General features: G+C 40.6%; 1 protein-coding gene across 4 annotated transcripts in view; it reads right to left on the bottom strand.

The window, feature by feature from the left end:
• LOC149323667 (death-associated protein kinase 1) overlaps positions 1 to 14,773 on the bottom strand; it is a 110,688-nt gene that overhangs the window by 62,337 nt on the left and 33,578 nt on the right. For all 4 annotated transcript variants that reach the window (XM_089490803.1, XM_089490800.1, XM_089490822.1 and 1 more), the window contains exon 3: positions 129 to 350. In XM_089490803.1, coding sequence (XP_089346929.1) covers positions 129 to 350 — 222 coding nt within the window. The remainder of the gene's footprint in view (positions 1 to 128; positions 351 to 14,773) is intronic.

The following is a 14,773-nucleotide window of genomic DNA, read 5'->3' as shown; positions in this document are numbered from 1 at the left end:
AATCCGTGTATAAGAAGGGCCAACTGTATACCAGTTCTTCTGTCACTGACAGTAAGCCACATTTCCCAAATGATATATTTTTCTCATTTTCATAGCCTCTATCCCAAAGTAATTTCAAAACTACTTACAGTTCCAGAATAAGAATTACATCCATTTTACTTTCATAAACATCATGCAGCGTAATCACGTTGGGGTGCTGAATTTCTTTTAATATGTTCACTTCTCGTTCAATATCTTCTCGACTCACTCCTCGACGACTGGATTTTGTTCTTCGTTTCTTGATGAATTTTGCAGCATATTGTGAACCAGTGCTCTTCTCACGACATTTCCTTACTACTGCAAACTGCCCACTAAAAAACACAAAAAATCCTTTTAAAAGTGACACAACACAAATCTTCTTTTCAATTGATACAACTGACCAGAAGAAGAATTGTTAGCTACAACAAGAGCTGAAATGTTCTTATCCTAAATAGGATCATTAGTGTACCTAACTCAGTAGGGAAAGTGCTAGGGACTAACCTAGAGACCTATGAATTATTTTAACAGTGGTATCGGGAAAAGTATAGCTTCAGAAACTGAGATAGGAAAACATAAAGATGAAATATTCCAAAAAGAAACCAGTTAGTTTTAAATGGTGCAAGATATAAAGAACATATTTGGCACACAATCATTTAATATGTCCACCTGCTATTTAACTATTTCCTCTCAGAAACAAAACTGGCAATCATAGGGGTTGTTTGCATGGGCCAAAAGGCCCGTGTTTTCCCTGGCCTTGCATAGTCCAGTTTAGGTGATGCAGGCCAAAACCCTAGGTCAGGTTTGGGTCCCATCCTGCAAGACTAGACACAGAACTGGTGGATTTGGCCCAACCCTAGGGTAAACTACCCTGGGGTAGTTTGGCCCCTGGTTTGCCAAGGAGTAAATAAATGTATAAATTGTTTCCCTCCTCATCCCTCATTGCCTTTCCTATCCTTCTTGGAATAGCCTATGATTTCCTGGGCTAAATACAAAAACTGTATATGCAGGCAGAAAGCTCTGTCCCCCACCCCCCAAAAAGAGATGGGGGAACAGCAAGGCAAAACTGTGAAACATGGCAATAAAATTTCAATACTCCATTTCAACCATCAAGTCTCCTCCTTTGAGATCTCTTCTGACCTAGACTAGTGAAGCCCTGAAGCCCCTTTATTTTTGTCCAGCTCAGTGATCTTCCTAGGAAGATCCTGTGCCGCTGATGTCTGGAGACAGATTTAGATGTAACAGTCAAGCTTTCCAAGATACACTAGTATTCACAGAAACATGGGTTACAAAACCATACATATAATTAAGGAGATGTTTTTAATTACTGGACAATTAAATCACCTTTTGATTTGATAAAAAGTCCCCCCCCCCCCATAGATATGTTCTTAAATGAGGGAAGAAATCATGAAAGCCATTTTGCTAAATATTAACCAGTACATTAATGGCAGGTTAACTGTGTTCTTATTTCACATCAATGCCTTGCCATGACTATCTCTATTGCAAACTCAGGAGCAGTACACAGATATAAATTAGAAAACTACATCCCTCTCCCCCAACAAATGATTTATGTCAGAACTGGGATTTTTTTCTTTAAAAATGTCTAGCATTCTACAATCAAAATGAGCTAGTATATATAATTTCCCCAATGGGGTAAGACCAACTTAAGACTGTGAGAAACCCAATGATAACATTTTGCAAGAACAAGTACCTTTTTAATAACAGTAATTTGTTTTCTGATCCTGTAATTCTCTTTGAACCAGTGGATAATTGCTACTCTAAATCTACTTTGTACAAAGCTCTTGGCATCAATCTATGAAAGCATTTTATGTTTAATGATTTTTACAACCATCTTTCTGCCCAGTTATCTTGTTACTTGACAGCTAAATATCAGTATTTGTATTCAGCCCAGGAAATCTTAGGCTACTCCAAGATGGATAGGAAAAGCTATGAGGGATTTGGGGGGGGGGGGGGGGGATTCATACATTTATTTACAATTGCCCTGCACCTTCATATTATTTAGTGTCTCACTGCATCCTCCACTCACAAACAATACACACAAAAACACCTCTAATTAGCATGAATGGGGCAACAATAACTCCAGTGACAGGCTGAGTTATTTTTCTTTAGAGAAAAAACAACCAGTGCCATAGTGTCACTTGTTACAAGTAGGTTCTGATACCAAAGTATTACAGTGCATCCCCAGACACCAAACCTGTGGTTGAAGAGAAAGTGGATAGGAAATCATGCTTTAATAAAACCAAGAACACGTATTGGGGGTATTTAAATCATGTTTATTTTTATTGAAAAAATAAAATAAAAATAATTAAAAATTAGATTTATGTTTAATAATTTACTTTATAATCTTGTTGATCTCACAGTTAATCTATAATTTGAATCAATGCTTCTGACAGATACACAGGACTATAGGAGACTATGTAAACAAAAAGTTAATTTTGTTATTTTTTAAATATGATTATTTAGCATTTGATGAAATAAATATGGACATTTCATTTTCGCACCATGAAAACAACGTGATCTAATCTGTCTATTAAACAGGAGGCCTTATGTAAGTATCACTTATGGAGATTTCCTGTCTGTTTGGTATTTGATCTTTGTGAAGGTATGATTAGGCCAAGAAAGAATGAAGCAGAAATGAATAATACTGCAAAAGAGAACTGAATTTAGTTCTTCTTGACTGTGTATTCCTTCATGGCAGATGGTTGGACTGGGTAGCCCTTGTGCTCTCTTCCAACTCTATGGGTCTGTGATTCTTCCCCAAAAGTGTTTGTTGCTCTAAGGATTGTGGCTTAACAGCTATTACATAGTTTTAAATTGTTTAATATATTTCAAAATATATTTTAAAATATGTAGTTCTAAATAGCCTTCTTGTCTGTATCTTGCCCTACGATCATGTGACAGAGGGCAGCATACCCAGTGGTGGTGCATGCATGCTGCTGAGCTGCCAAGTCCCATTGTCTTTAATGGGGGTGCGGCTGTGTGCACACAACGCCACTAGGTACAATGTGGGTTGTCCCTAATGCTGGCATGACTATGTGCATGCGCTGCCATTGGGGACAACTTGAGCATCCACAGATTTTGGTATCCATGGGGAATCTGGAACAGATCCCTCCCCCTGGATACCAAGGGCCAACTGTGCCCTCCTTGAACTACTGTCTCCAAATATCTTTCCTTTTTGGTTAACACATGCAAATTACCTTGCCTAAGGGGCAGAGTCACAGAAACATGTACTAAAAGTGCCTTATTTCTCTTTGCTTAACTTTCTAAAAACCTTCCTATACTCCTTTTAAAAAACTTGCATACTCCTAAGGCATCTGATCCTGTATTTGTATGCTGTAGGGTATATTTCAGAGGAAGGAAGTGGAAAAAACATCTTTGAGTACAGGTTGAGTCTTCCTTATTCAGAATTCCAAAATCCAAAACATACCAATCCCCCAAATTGTCCACACAGGTGGCTGACATAGTGACACCTTTGCTTTCTGATGGTTCAATGTACACAAACTTTGTTTCATGCACAAAATTACTGAAAATATTGTATATAAAATTATCTCCTCACTGTACACTAATGAGGACCCTTATTCTCTGCTCAGAAAGCAACGTCTCCCTTCACTCACTGTCTCTTACCTTTTGTTCATCATGTATAAAATTATGTAAGTACAGCATTAACACTAACTTCTGCTTCCTGTTCTAACTGGCTAGTGAACAAATTCCATCACAAACAAGTGAGTTTCCACATCCAGAATAGAACTCTTCTATGTGGTTTCCTCGTTTCAAACACAATTTCACCTCTGCTTTGTCTCTGCCCCTTGCTGCTACTTTTTAAAACTTTGTTCTTAGTCTTTTCTTGGCTGAAATTCTGACAGGTTCTGTGTAAACCTGCTTTGGGCCTCATTCCCACTACAAAAAAAATCGCAGCAGGTTTCAAGGTAAATAACCCCAGTTCCCATTTGAAATCGATCCTGGTCAAACCCAAAAACACCGAGGTTTCCTGACACCACTTCCAAAGTGGTGTTTTTGGGGATGAATCATTTTATTGTAAAATAAATTGATTCATCCCAGTGGAAACCACTCTCCTCTTTTTTGTGGAGGCCTGGAGGCAGGCCAAGAATATGGAGACACGCACTAACGTGCGTGCGTGCATGCATCCTCCATCCTCCAGGCCTAGGGTTGCCATAAATGAGGAGCTCCGAACCGGGACAAATGTAGGACAAGGCTTAAAAATGTAGGACCTTTTTTTTTTTAAAGGTCCTACATTTTAAAACCTTGTCCTCCACCTCCTTCCTGGCTTGGGAGGAAGCCTCGGCCTCCTCTCAGGCCGAGAAGGATGCAAGGGCTGCTCCTCATCGCGGCGATCACCGCGGTGGGAAGCAGCCTCCTCCCGGCCCCCACTCCCTTTCCCAGCCTCTGTGGAGGCCCAAGCCTCCATAGAGGCCGGGAAGGAGGGAGGAGAGCGCCCGCGATCGACGCGATCGGCGCGATCGCGGGCGGCCCCCTCTCCCTTTCCCGGCCTCTGTGGAGGCTTGGGCCTCCATAGAGGCCGGGAAGGAGGGCCAGGGCCGCCTGTCATCGCGGCGATCGCCGCGGTGGCAAATGGCCTCCCCCTCCTTCCTGGCCTGGGAGGAAGCCTCGGCCTGCTCCCAGGCCAGGAAGGAGGCGGAGGCCGCCCCTCATCGCGGTGATTGCCGCGGTGGCAAGCGGCCTCCTCCTCCTCTCGGTCTGGGAGCAAGCCTCGGCCGGCTCCCAGGCCGGGAAGGAGGCGGAGGCCGCCCCTCATCGCGGTGATCGCCGCGGTGGGAAGCGGCCGCCTCCTCCTCCTTCTCTCTGGCCTCGCTGGGGCCCGGGAGGGAGCGTCTCCGCGGCTGGAGCTCCAACCGCGGAGAGCCCTCCCAGGCCTCAGAAAGGCCTTGGAGCCGCGGCGGCGGCGGAGGTGGCCGCGGTGGGCGGGGCCGTCCCGGTTTGGGCGCCAAACCGGACCGGGACCGGGATGGCACCGCCCAAACCGGGATTGTCCCACCGGGGGGCGGGATATGGCAACCCTATCCAGGCCTGCTGTCTCTCTCCTTCCGCCCCCGGCCTCCTTCTAATGTAGGCCTATTGAAGCGGAGAAGGAGGCTGAGCAGTAGGGAACGGCATGGAGGAGGATGGGAGGAAAGGGCCACCGCTGCCGGGCCCCAGCCACCAGCACACAGGGAGGCAGGGAGGCCGGGGGAGGAAGGGAGGAGGAAGCGATCCAACAGTGGCAGTGGAGAGAGAGACCCATGGGGCCCCTCTGGGGCTTCTGCCACACTTGGATCAATCTTAAGGTAGGAAAAGGGAGAGGGTGAAGGAAAGGGGTGGCTGCTTGTCTTCCCCAATGGGAACGGCAAGCATGTCAACCCCCCTCCTGATTCCAAACAGGCCCCCTTTCCATAATGGGGATGAGGGGCCTTTTGGAATTGAGGTTGTCCCTGTGGCAGACCCTGACATGGGTGTGGGTTATTCCCCCAGTGGGAATGGGTCCTTAGATCACCTCTTTTTCTTTTCTTATTTCTCCCTCTGCTTTTTGAAAATCTCTGCATTTGTTGCCAGCCCTCCAACCCACTCCAAAATGATGTTTCCTTTCCCATTCAGATCATGACTAGACCACAAGTCACATCTAAGAAACTCCTTCTCACTTCTGTTAATCATGCAGATATTTTGCTATATGGTATTTGGGTTGGCATTTCCCTTCCTTGTTATGGGCTATCTATACATATACACACTTCTATATATTTAACTCTTACAACTCACTTTTTTTAACCTGCCTGTTTTCTTTTAACCTCAGTACTAATGCATTTTGGATGCATGATTCTAATTCCCCTGATATGTGTTTAGAAACCTTAGTCTGACCTTTTAAATGCATGTTTCAAATCTTCTCAATAGATTATGTCTTGTTTAAGCAACTGTGTTTTAAATCTCCAAATCTCCCTAATCCTTAAGGTGCCAAGGTTTAGAACAGAGGCTCCATGTTTTAATAGATCCATGTAAAATGTCAGGATTGCAAATCTGGAAAGTGCATATTAAGGTATACATCTCTGTTAAAAAGAGACATCTATTCAGACGTCTTGATTTCCCCTCAAACATGGTCTTGGAGGGAAACAATTTTGGGATTACCGCAAAGGCATGAGGGGATTTTTGGCTGGGAATTCACACCAAACTCAGACCTACTGTTATCCTGCCATATTAACAGTTGATTATACTGCAAGGTGGATATGAACTACTCCATTTTAGCACAGCTCTCTAGCTAACAAAAGAGATATAAAACTGAACCACACTGTAGGGCTGTTACAGGTGTTCTTCATTTAATAAAGTACATGTGTTCCTGGGCATTACTACTTTAACAGAATATTTGGTGCCAGACAGAAATAACGAGGAAAGAAGAGCTATAGGTTCTTGCACCACACACGCAAAACTGCAATTCAATGGGGCTCAGCAAACTTTTTACCAAAGACTAACTTTTTTTAAAAAAGTTTATTAATTTCATAACAGTTAAAAACAATATTCAACAATAATTCATGACATTTGTAATAGAATGACATTGACTTCCTTATCTCTTCTAGTTCATCATAAAGCATCTATTTATATTGTTCTCTCACTAAATTCATATTTAATTGACACGATATATGTGTATATTTCACAAAATTAAAAATAATAATTAAAATATTAATAAAATATTTTTAAAACAACAATATCCACACATGTCATAAAATGAAGTAATTAGGTTAGGTAAGCCTCTTGTAAGGATCCACTTTTCTTATACTTGCCATTCTGTTGGCCAACTGTCTAGATCTGTGCTTGTTTTTTGTTTGTTTCTTTGTTTCTTTGTTTAAATGCTGTGGGAAGTTGATGAGACAGTTTTAGTTAATCCTTCTTTTTCTGTTTTGCTGTTTATGCATGCTGTTCACCTTGCTTGCTTCATATAGGCACACATAGCTACAGGAGAACTGGCTGGGTTAGATTCCCATTCTTTGCCAGCTCAAGATTTTACTGCATTGTTTACTGCAGACATGCTGCTGCAATCTGACACTGAGAGTCTATGTTTCTCCAGCAATCCTCCACCAACATCCCACTATCGATGCTGCTAAAACAACAACAACAACAACTTTGAGCTATACAGGTGACGAGGAGGAAAAGAGATATGGATGAGTATAAAGACTTTGTAATAAGTCTCCTTTGTCAGAGGCTCTGAGCCCAAACAGCTCTGGCAGCACAGCGTTTCCATCCTGCATGCCACTGGAGTGTGATGAAGCCACCATGGGCTGGCAAACTGGCTTTTCCCCTTATCTGCTCCTTTTTTGAACAGGTTCAAGGTGGACTGGAGCCACTGCGTGTTGTTGCTGTGGCCCCAAGCTGTCTTCAGAAGGGGCGGCTTCAAGCTGTCCCTTTCTGCCTATCTGTTTCCCCTGTGCTTGACTGAGGTATGTCTATGTATACTTGTCTCTCTGCCCAAACTGCAACACTGGATCAAAGGCAATAGATCAGGGGTAGGCAACCTGCGGCTCGCGGGCCGGATGCGGCCCGGCGAGGCCTTGGGACCGGCCCCAGCCCGGTCCTGCCGCCGATTGCCACCGGGGCCTTTGGCGTCTTGCACAAGGGGCACGGTGGGGCAATTGTCTATAGAAGCCTCAGAAACATGGATTTATCTTAACATTTTTTTTAAAATCAGCAAATTTTTTCTCATGACCTCCATTTTTTATTTAAAAAATGCCCTCCATTTGAAAATTTTGTCCTACATTTGTCCCGGTTTATTTATTTATTTAATTCTTTTAAAAAAAAATATATTTAATTATTTATTTTTTGGCTTCGCCCGCCCCCCCCCCCCCCCCCAGTTGTCGGCCCCCAGCTCAAAAGGGTTGCGTACCCCTGCAATAGATAATAGTTCAGCATTCTTGTACATCTACAGTATTTAATTGAACTCTGTTGCAAGGCTGTAATAAGATGTAAGAATTAAGCTAGAAAGAACAGGTATTCAGTCTGCTTCTCCTTTTGTCCCAACACTTCAACCTTTCATTTTGAAGCCTGCCCCAACAATGTACAATTCCATTTATATTCATAAAATTCATCTCTCCATTGATTTCTACAGACAGCTTTTACTTTTGTACTTGAAGGTATTTAAAAATTGATCTTCAGCATGAAGAACAACAAAATCTTTCCAGACAATAGATAGTATACATTGCAATTTCTATATATTACATGCCTCTTTCTCTGTTGCTCTTTTCCAATCACTCCTATCTCTCAAGTCGGAATAAAATTAATTTTCTGTTAGACACGATCGTTCATCAAGACTAGTCAATGTTTATCACACCAATAAGCATTCTTAAATCCAGAGATTGAAAAGGTTGTTTTTGCCTGTCCTGGATAGCACATTATTTATTTTGAATGTATACCTCTGGAAAATTGTGTATAGCTTTTACAAGAAAAAAAATGGAGGAAAGCACATATGTATCAGTCTTACTTAAATCAGTTATAGCTACAGAAGAAAACCTTTATTCTACACTGGACACATAGAAAGCTAGATCTAAGAAAGCATCTGTTGATGCAATTGGCAGAAGATAACTTTCTCTGTCACTTCTCCTCCTGGAGGCCTCCCAAGCACCATTCCCTAATAGACATCCTAATATAGGAGGTGAGCTGTTGTATGGGATTGAAGGGGAACACCAAGAGCTGTGGAAGAAGCTTTTTTCTGATTTTCAGCAATTCCTCCTTTTACTCTCAACTGTTCCTGAACCATTAAAATGGTCTTTACTTTTCAAAGCAGATACAGAGAAATGGAAAAAAACTAAACATCACATTAATAGGAAGAATAAAGGCAGTAAAGATGATGGTGCTATCCAAGATGAACTTTTTATTTCAATGTATCCCCATCATTCATAGTACTAAACTCTTTACTGAGTGGAACAAAGATGTAAGGAAATTTATACGGAATGATAGGAAACCAAGAGTTAAGTGAGAAACAATGGCAAAGGAAAAGAGTGAAGGGGGAAGGAGCGTGCCAGATTTTGAGCTTTATCATCAAGCCAATGCACTTAATTGGATGATGGAATGGATTTTTTGGTAAAAACATAAATTACTCTATTTGGAGAGATTTAATAATCATTTTGGGTGGCATGGGTACTTATGGTACAATAAAGCATCTGTCCATCAAGAATTTAGTCATCATGTGATTAGGAAAGCCCTGTTATATGAATGAAAAAAGCTTTAAAAACATATACATTGGCAAGTAAACAATTAAAACATAATACAGTGGACCCTTGTTATACGCTGGAGTTTGGTTCCAAGATCCCCTGTGGATAACAACATCCGTGGATGCTCAAGTCCCATTAAATATAATGACATAGCAAAATGGTGTCCCTTATAAAAATGGAAAGTCAAGGCTTGGTATTTTAAATGTATATGATTAAGACATGGAAAAAGAAATGTCAGTATATGAGGAAAAAGAGAGGTACGAATTTAAGATGGGAATAAGAACAAGGATATAACATAATTTTTATGAAGAGAAGATATTATATTTTTGCAGGAACTTTGGAAGTTATGTGTGTTAATATTCTGTATATATTTATTATGAGATCTAACTGATGTAAAAAATTCTATGTAATAAAAACTATTAAAATGGTCTTTACTTTTGATAAGGAAAAACAGAAACAGAGTGGGGTACAATTAGAAGAGGCAGCTACAATTAGATAAGAGAAAGAACAAAAATCCTCATTTATCACTTTACTGGTAGACTGTATCATCACATACTTGTTAGCGTACCTAGGCATACACAAGACTGTTTCCTGTCACCCCATTAAAAAATACTGACATAACGTACATTCATATAAAAATGCAACCTGATATAAACTAAATCCCCAAACAAGGAGGTTGTGGGTAAGATCATGATTTTAGAAACATGGTTCAGATGCCATGCTGTCATCAACAGCAAAAACTAGCAATGAAACCGAGCATTTCCAAGCTCTGCCCTTTTCTTCTAGCACATTTACCTGTCTTACAAAATTTATGCTTCGTCGGTGTCCTATTATATTCAAACCAGAAAAGTCCAGTCTGATTTAGAAACCTACAATCCCAATTTGTTGGCGGAACATGCTCTCCCTCACCAATGTTCTGGCATTTTCTGGACAACTGGAAGAAAGATGAAGAGCTCTTCCAGGAGATTATCAAACAGAGAAAAAGGACAAGAGAGAAACGGGATGATCCCATCCTTATTGTGCAATTCATGAAGGTCATCACTTGGTGTCCCATGGCATTGCGTTCATCCCATCTTTCTCCCATCAATGAAGTGGAATGGTCTTTTAACTTTTTATTCATGTCAATTTCCGTGAATAAAAACTTATGGAACCATTCCACTTCATTTACAAGAGAAGAACGGGATGTGCGTGACATTGCAAGACATTGTGTGATAATTTTCACGCAATAAGGATGAGAGCATCCTGTTTTTCTCCCATCCTTTTTCTCTGATAATTTCCAAAGTCTTTAACTGATTATTTAGACACAAACCAAACAAAGAATTTACCATAAGGTTTGGAAACATGGCATGCTTTCCCCCTCACCCTATGCAAATACATCATTCTAATTTAGGAGTTGGTGTGGTGTGTTGTGTGTTGTGATGTGGTGCAGTGTAGGTTAGGTTACAAATCAGGAAGTGCCTGTATTGTCTTGTCTGTGCCACGAACTCACTGGGTGGCCTTGAATAAGCCAGTTTCTCGAAGGCTCACCTTTAAATTTACAGTTAAGAATACTGACTGATTTTACATAGATGTGAGGATCACAAGTAAATATTCATACAAAGCAGTTTATTATCATCACTACATAGGAAATGCATTGAACATTTAGTTGACAGACACATCTTTTCACAGATAAAAGTTTCTGAAGAAAGAAAATAGACAGCCACTTAATGGCAGAAGCAATGTGACTCCATACAATCCTGCCTCACAAAGGGTCTGTTAAGGATAGTAGGGAAGAATACAAAAGGAGAAAAGGATGTGGATTAGGGAGCAGTACTATCCCTGATTTGGATTTAGATTAAAATGAGTTACATTTTGTTTTGTATTTGGGAGATAAGGAACATGGAATTCATTTAGAGAGAGATGGGGGGTAGGAGAAAGAAAGAGGATCACTTTTCTATTAAACAGATTTTGGGACGCTCAGAGAAAGGGGAGGCTCACAGAAGTTTTTTCTCTCTCAAGCTGCTTTCCTCCACCCCAATGGCATTCCACATTTTTAGCTAGCTCTCTCCTGATCTCATCCCATGCTTCCTTGATTCTTCTGTTGTTACCTTCTCTGGCCTCTCCCTCTCTCCTAATAGCTTTTCTGTCCCCTTTTCTCACTGCTAGCTTCCCTAACTGCCTCCCAGTGCCTTTATACCTCTTTGTACAATTGCATGTAATTATTATTATTATTATTATTATTATTATTATTATTAATTTATATTCTGCTTAATCACTTGGAATCCCAGGGGATTACAACAATAAAACGAGATACAGTTAATTTTTTTTTTTAAAATGCTATCCCCCCAGTATAAAAACATAGTAATACTAAAAAGAGATTAACCAGAATGACATTAAAACAATAGTATAAAATAACAGTTAAACTCAATAGAATTTTTTTTAAAAAATTATAGCATGGTCCAGATAGGATGGAAAAGGGGATGGAAAAAAGAGGGGGGGGGCAGGAAAATAGAGGTGGACCTAGTCTGGAAAGGCCTGCCGGAAGAAATCCGTCTTAATAGCCTTCTTAAAAGTTTCCAAGGTGGTAATCTGACGGATCTCCTCCAGCAGGTTGTTCCAGAGTCTAGGAGCAACTGCTGAAAAGGAGCGCTGGGTCTCTGCCAAAAGTCTTGTCCTCTTTCATTGAAGCAGATTCTTCCCAGCAGAACTAAGAGTACAGGGAGGATCATTATTATTTCTTTATCCTCCATAAACCCATGTTGGTATCCTCAACCCTTGCAGTGCCTTCTCCAGATCTCTAACCCTAACACAACCCCTAAATTTACCAGATTATAAAGATTCTTTCTGTAGTAGTTTGGCATGGTGTAAAGCAGTGGACCTTCCTAATGCTGCAACCCAGTTGCTCATGTTGTGGTGACCCCCAACCATATAATTATTTTTGTTGCTACTATCAGAAATATATGTTTTCTCATGGTCTTAGGCAACCCCTGTGGAAGTGTCATTTGACCCTCAAAGGGGTCGCGACCCACATGTTGAGAACCGCTGGTGTAAAGCAAAGTCTCAGCTTGCAGCCACTTCCCATCCTTACTTATAGAATCATAGAATCATAGAATCATAGAATCGTAGAGTTGGAAGAGACCACTAGGGCCATCCAGTCCAACCCCCTGCCATGCAGGAAATCCAAATCAAAGCATCCCTGACAGATGGCCATCCAGCCTCTGATTAAAGACCTCCAAGGAAGGAGACTCTATCACCCTCCGAGGAAGTGCATTCCACTGCCGAACAGCCCTTACTGTCAGGAAGTTCCTCCTAATGTTCAGGTGGAATCTCTTTTCCTGTAGCTTGCATCCATTGTTCCGGGTCCTGTTCTCTGGAGCAGCAGAAAACAAGCTTGCTCCCTCCTCAATATGACATCCTTTCAAATATTTAAACAGGGCTATCATATCACCTCTTAACCTTCTTTTCTCCAGGCTAAACATCCCCAGCTCCCTAAGTCGTTCCTCATAGGGCATGGTCTCCAGACCCTTCACCATTTTAGTCGCCCTCCTTTGGACACGCTCCAGTTTCTCAATGTCCTTTTTGAATTGTGGCGCCCAGAACTGGACACAATATTCTAGGTGGGGCCTGACCAAAGCAGAATACAGTGGCACTATTACTTCTCTTGATCTAGACACTATACTTCTATTGATGCAGCCTAAAATAGCATTGGCCTTTTTAGCTGCCGCATCACACTGTTCACTCATGTTCAACTTGTGGTCTACTTGGACTCCTAGATCCCTTTCACACGTAGTTTCATTCAGCCAGGTGTCACCCATCCTATATCTGTGCATTTTATTTTTCCGCCCTAAGTGCAATACCTTACATTTCTCTGTGTTGAATTTCATTTTGTTAGCTTTGGCCCAGCTTTCTAGTCTATTCAGGTCATTTTGAATCTTGATCCTGTCCTCTGGGGTATTAGCTATTCCCCCTAATTTGGTGTCATCTGCAAATTTGATAAGTATGCTCCCAATTCTGTCATCCAGGTCATTGATAAAGATGTTGAATAGCACTTATAAGAATATATTTGGCTTAAAGTGGAGCTTTCCTTTTTTTAACATATGAAAATCAGGAGGAAACTGGCACATCATAAGTATGCATGTATGCATGTGTGTACAGAAGGAAATGGCATCCTTAGCTGTCATGTTCCCAGCCCCAGATGTACATTTTTTAAAAGGAGGAAATTTGTACAGGTCTGCATAAATACACATTTAACCATGCAAGCAGCAACATTACATCTGTATTGGACAATGGTTTGCTGTTATATCTGAATCATACAAACCACTGTATGTGATCACAAAGAATGATTGGCAAAGGAATTGGACTGCGAGAATAGATTGTTGTACTATGCTGACAAGAAGGAACCTAGAAAACTAAGTGTTGAAGAAATTGGGGGGCGGGGAAGAAACAAGCTGTTTTAAATCATGGTTTGCACTGCAGACTGTGAAGCTCAAACCATGATGGCATGGTTCTCAATCATGTTTTTTAACCACTTGATATGGTGTGGTACTTGAACTGAGCCAAAGGGTCATCAGTCTGCTATGGTTATAAAATAATGGTATGTGAACTTACACACCTTCAGTAAGAACAGTAAATTTTAGCTTGTGTTCTAAATACTGGAGGAATGTGTGTGCAGAACAAAACATACAAGCTTGATAACTGTTGGATAATGTAGAGTGTAGTGAAATGTAGAAAAGATATTAAGGGATGTGGTACAACTTCATAATTAATTTATTGGAATTTTAACACCTTCTGATCACCAAGGCTATGAATTACAACACACTTAATATGAAAAAAAATGAAACATTATCCTGAAAACAAACTTACCCCATGTTAAATAATTCAAAACACAAAAAATATTGACGGAGCCATATTGTATTTGCATATGTATAACACAAACTGCTACTGCATGATTGTACTGAATTGTAATCATTCTGAGTGATACACTGGCAAATTCATTTTCTGTCACAAAGTAGTCAAGCACATTTCTTTGACAGACTGTGCATTAATTTAAACATAACAAACTAGTCCTACAGCTTTATTATTTGGAACACTGTGTCAGCAAATAGCACCTGATGACAATAGCAAAAAACAATTCCAATTTGAAGGTTTTATTTCCCAGGGTTTTTGAGGGTTGGTAGTGGTGATGTTAATTTCTGACAAAGATGTCCTTAAACAAACTGTACATTAAATATATAAATCTGTAATTCACAAAACTGGATAGCTGACCATACACTTTTTCACCCTCATTATGCCTACAAGAAAGAGGCTTGCTATCTCAATAAATAAGTTCACCCAGTACAGAGATCATTTGGAGACCTTGTTATGTTTTTATTAAATACTTTACTGATTTAATGCAGCTCAAACCAAACAGCTCTTGCTTTCTGAGTTGTAGTTTTGTATTGCTGTTGTTGCTTTTTTTATACGGATGTTTTTATTGGAGGCCACCTTAACCATAAGGCAAGTAGTAGAACTAAAACAAACAAATCCCTAACTAGATAAATAAACGAACACACTCA

This window comes from Sceloporus occidentalis, unplaced genomic scaffold (assembly GCF_023333645.1).
Source record: "Sceloporus occidentalis isolate IW3139 unplaced genomic scaffold, rSceOcc1.0.p SCAF_1, whole genome shotgun sequence".
Lineage (NCBI taxonomy): Eukaryota > Metazoa > Chordata > Lepidosauria > Squamata > Phrynosomatidae > Sceloporus > Sceloporus occidentalis.
Note: the sequence above shows the minus strand (reverse complement) of the source record. Positions and strands in the feature narration are given on the sequence as shown.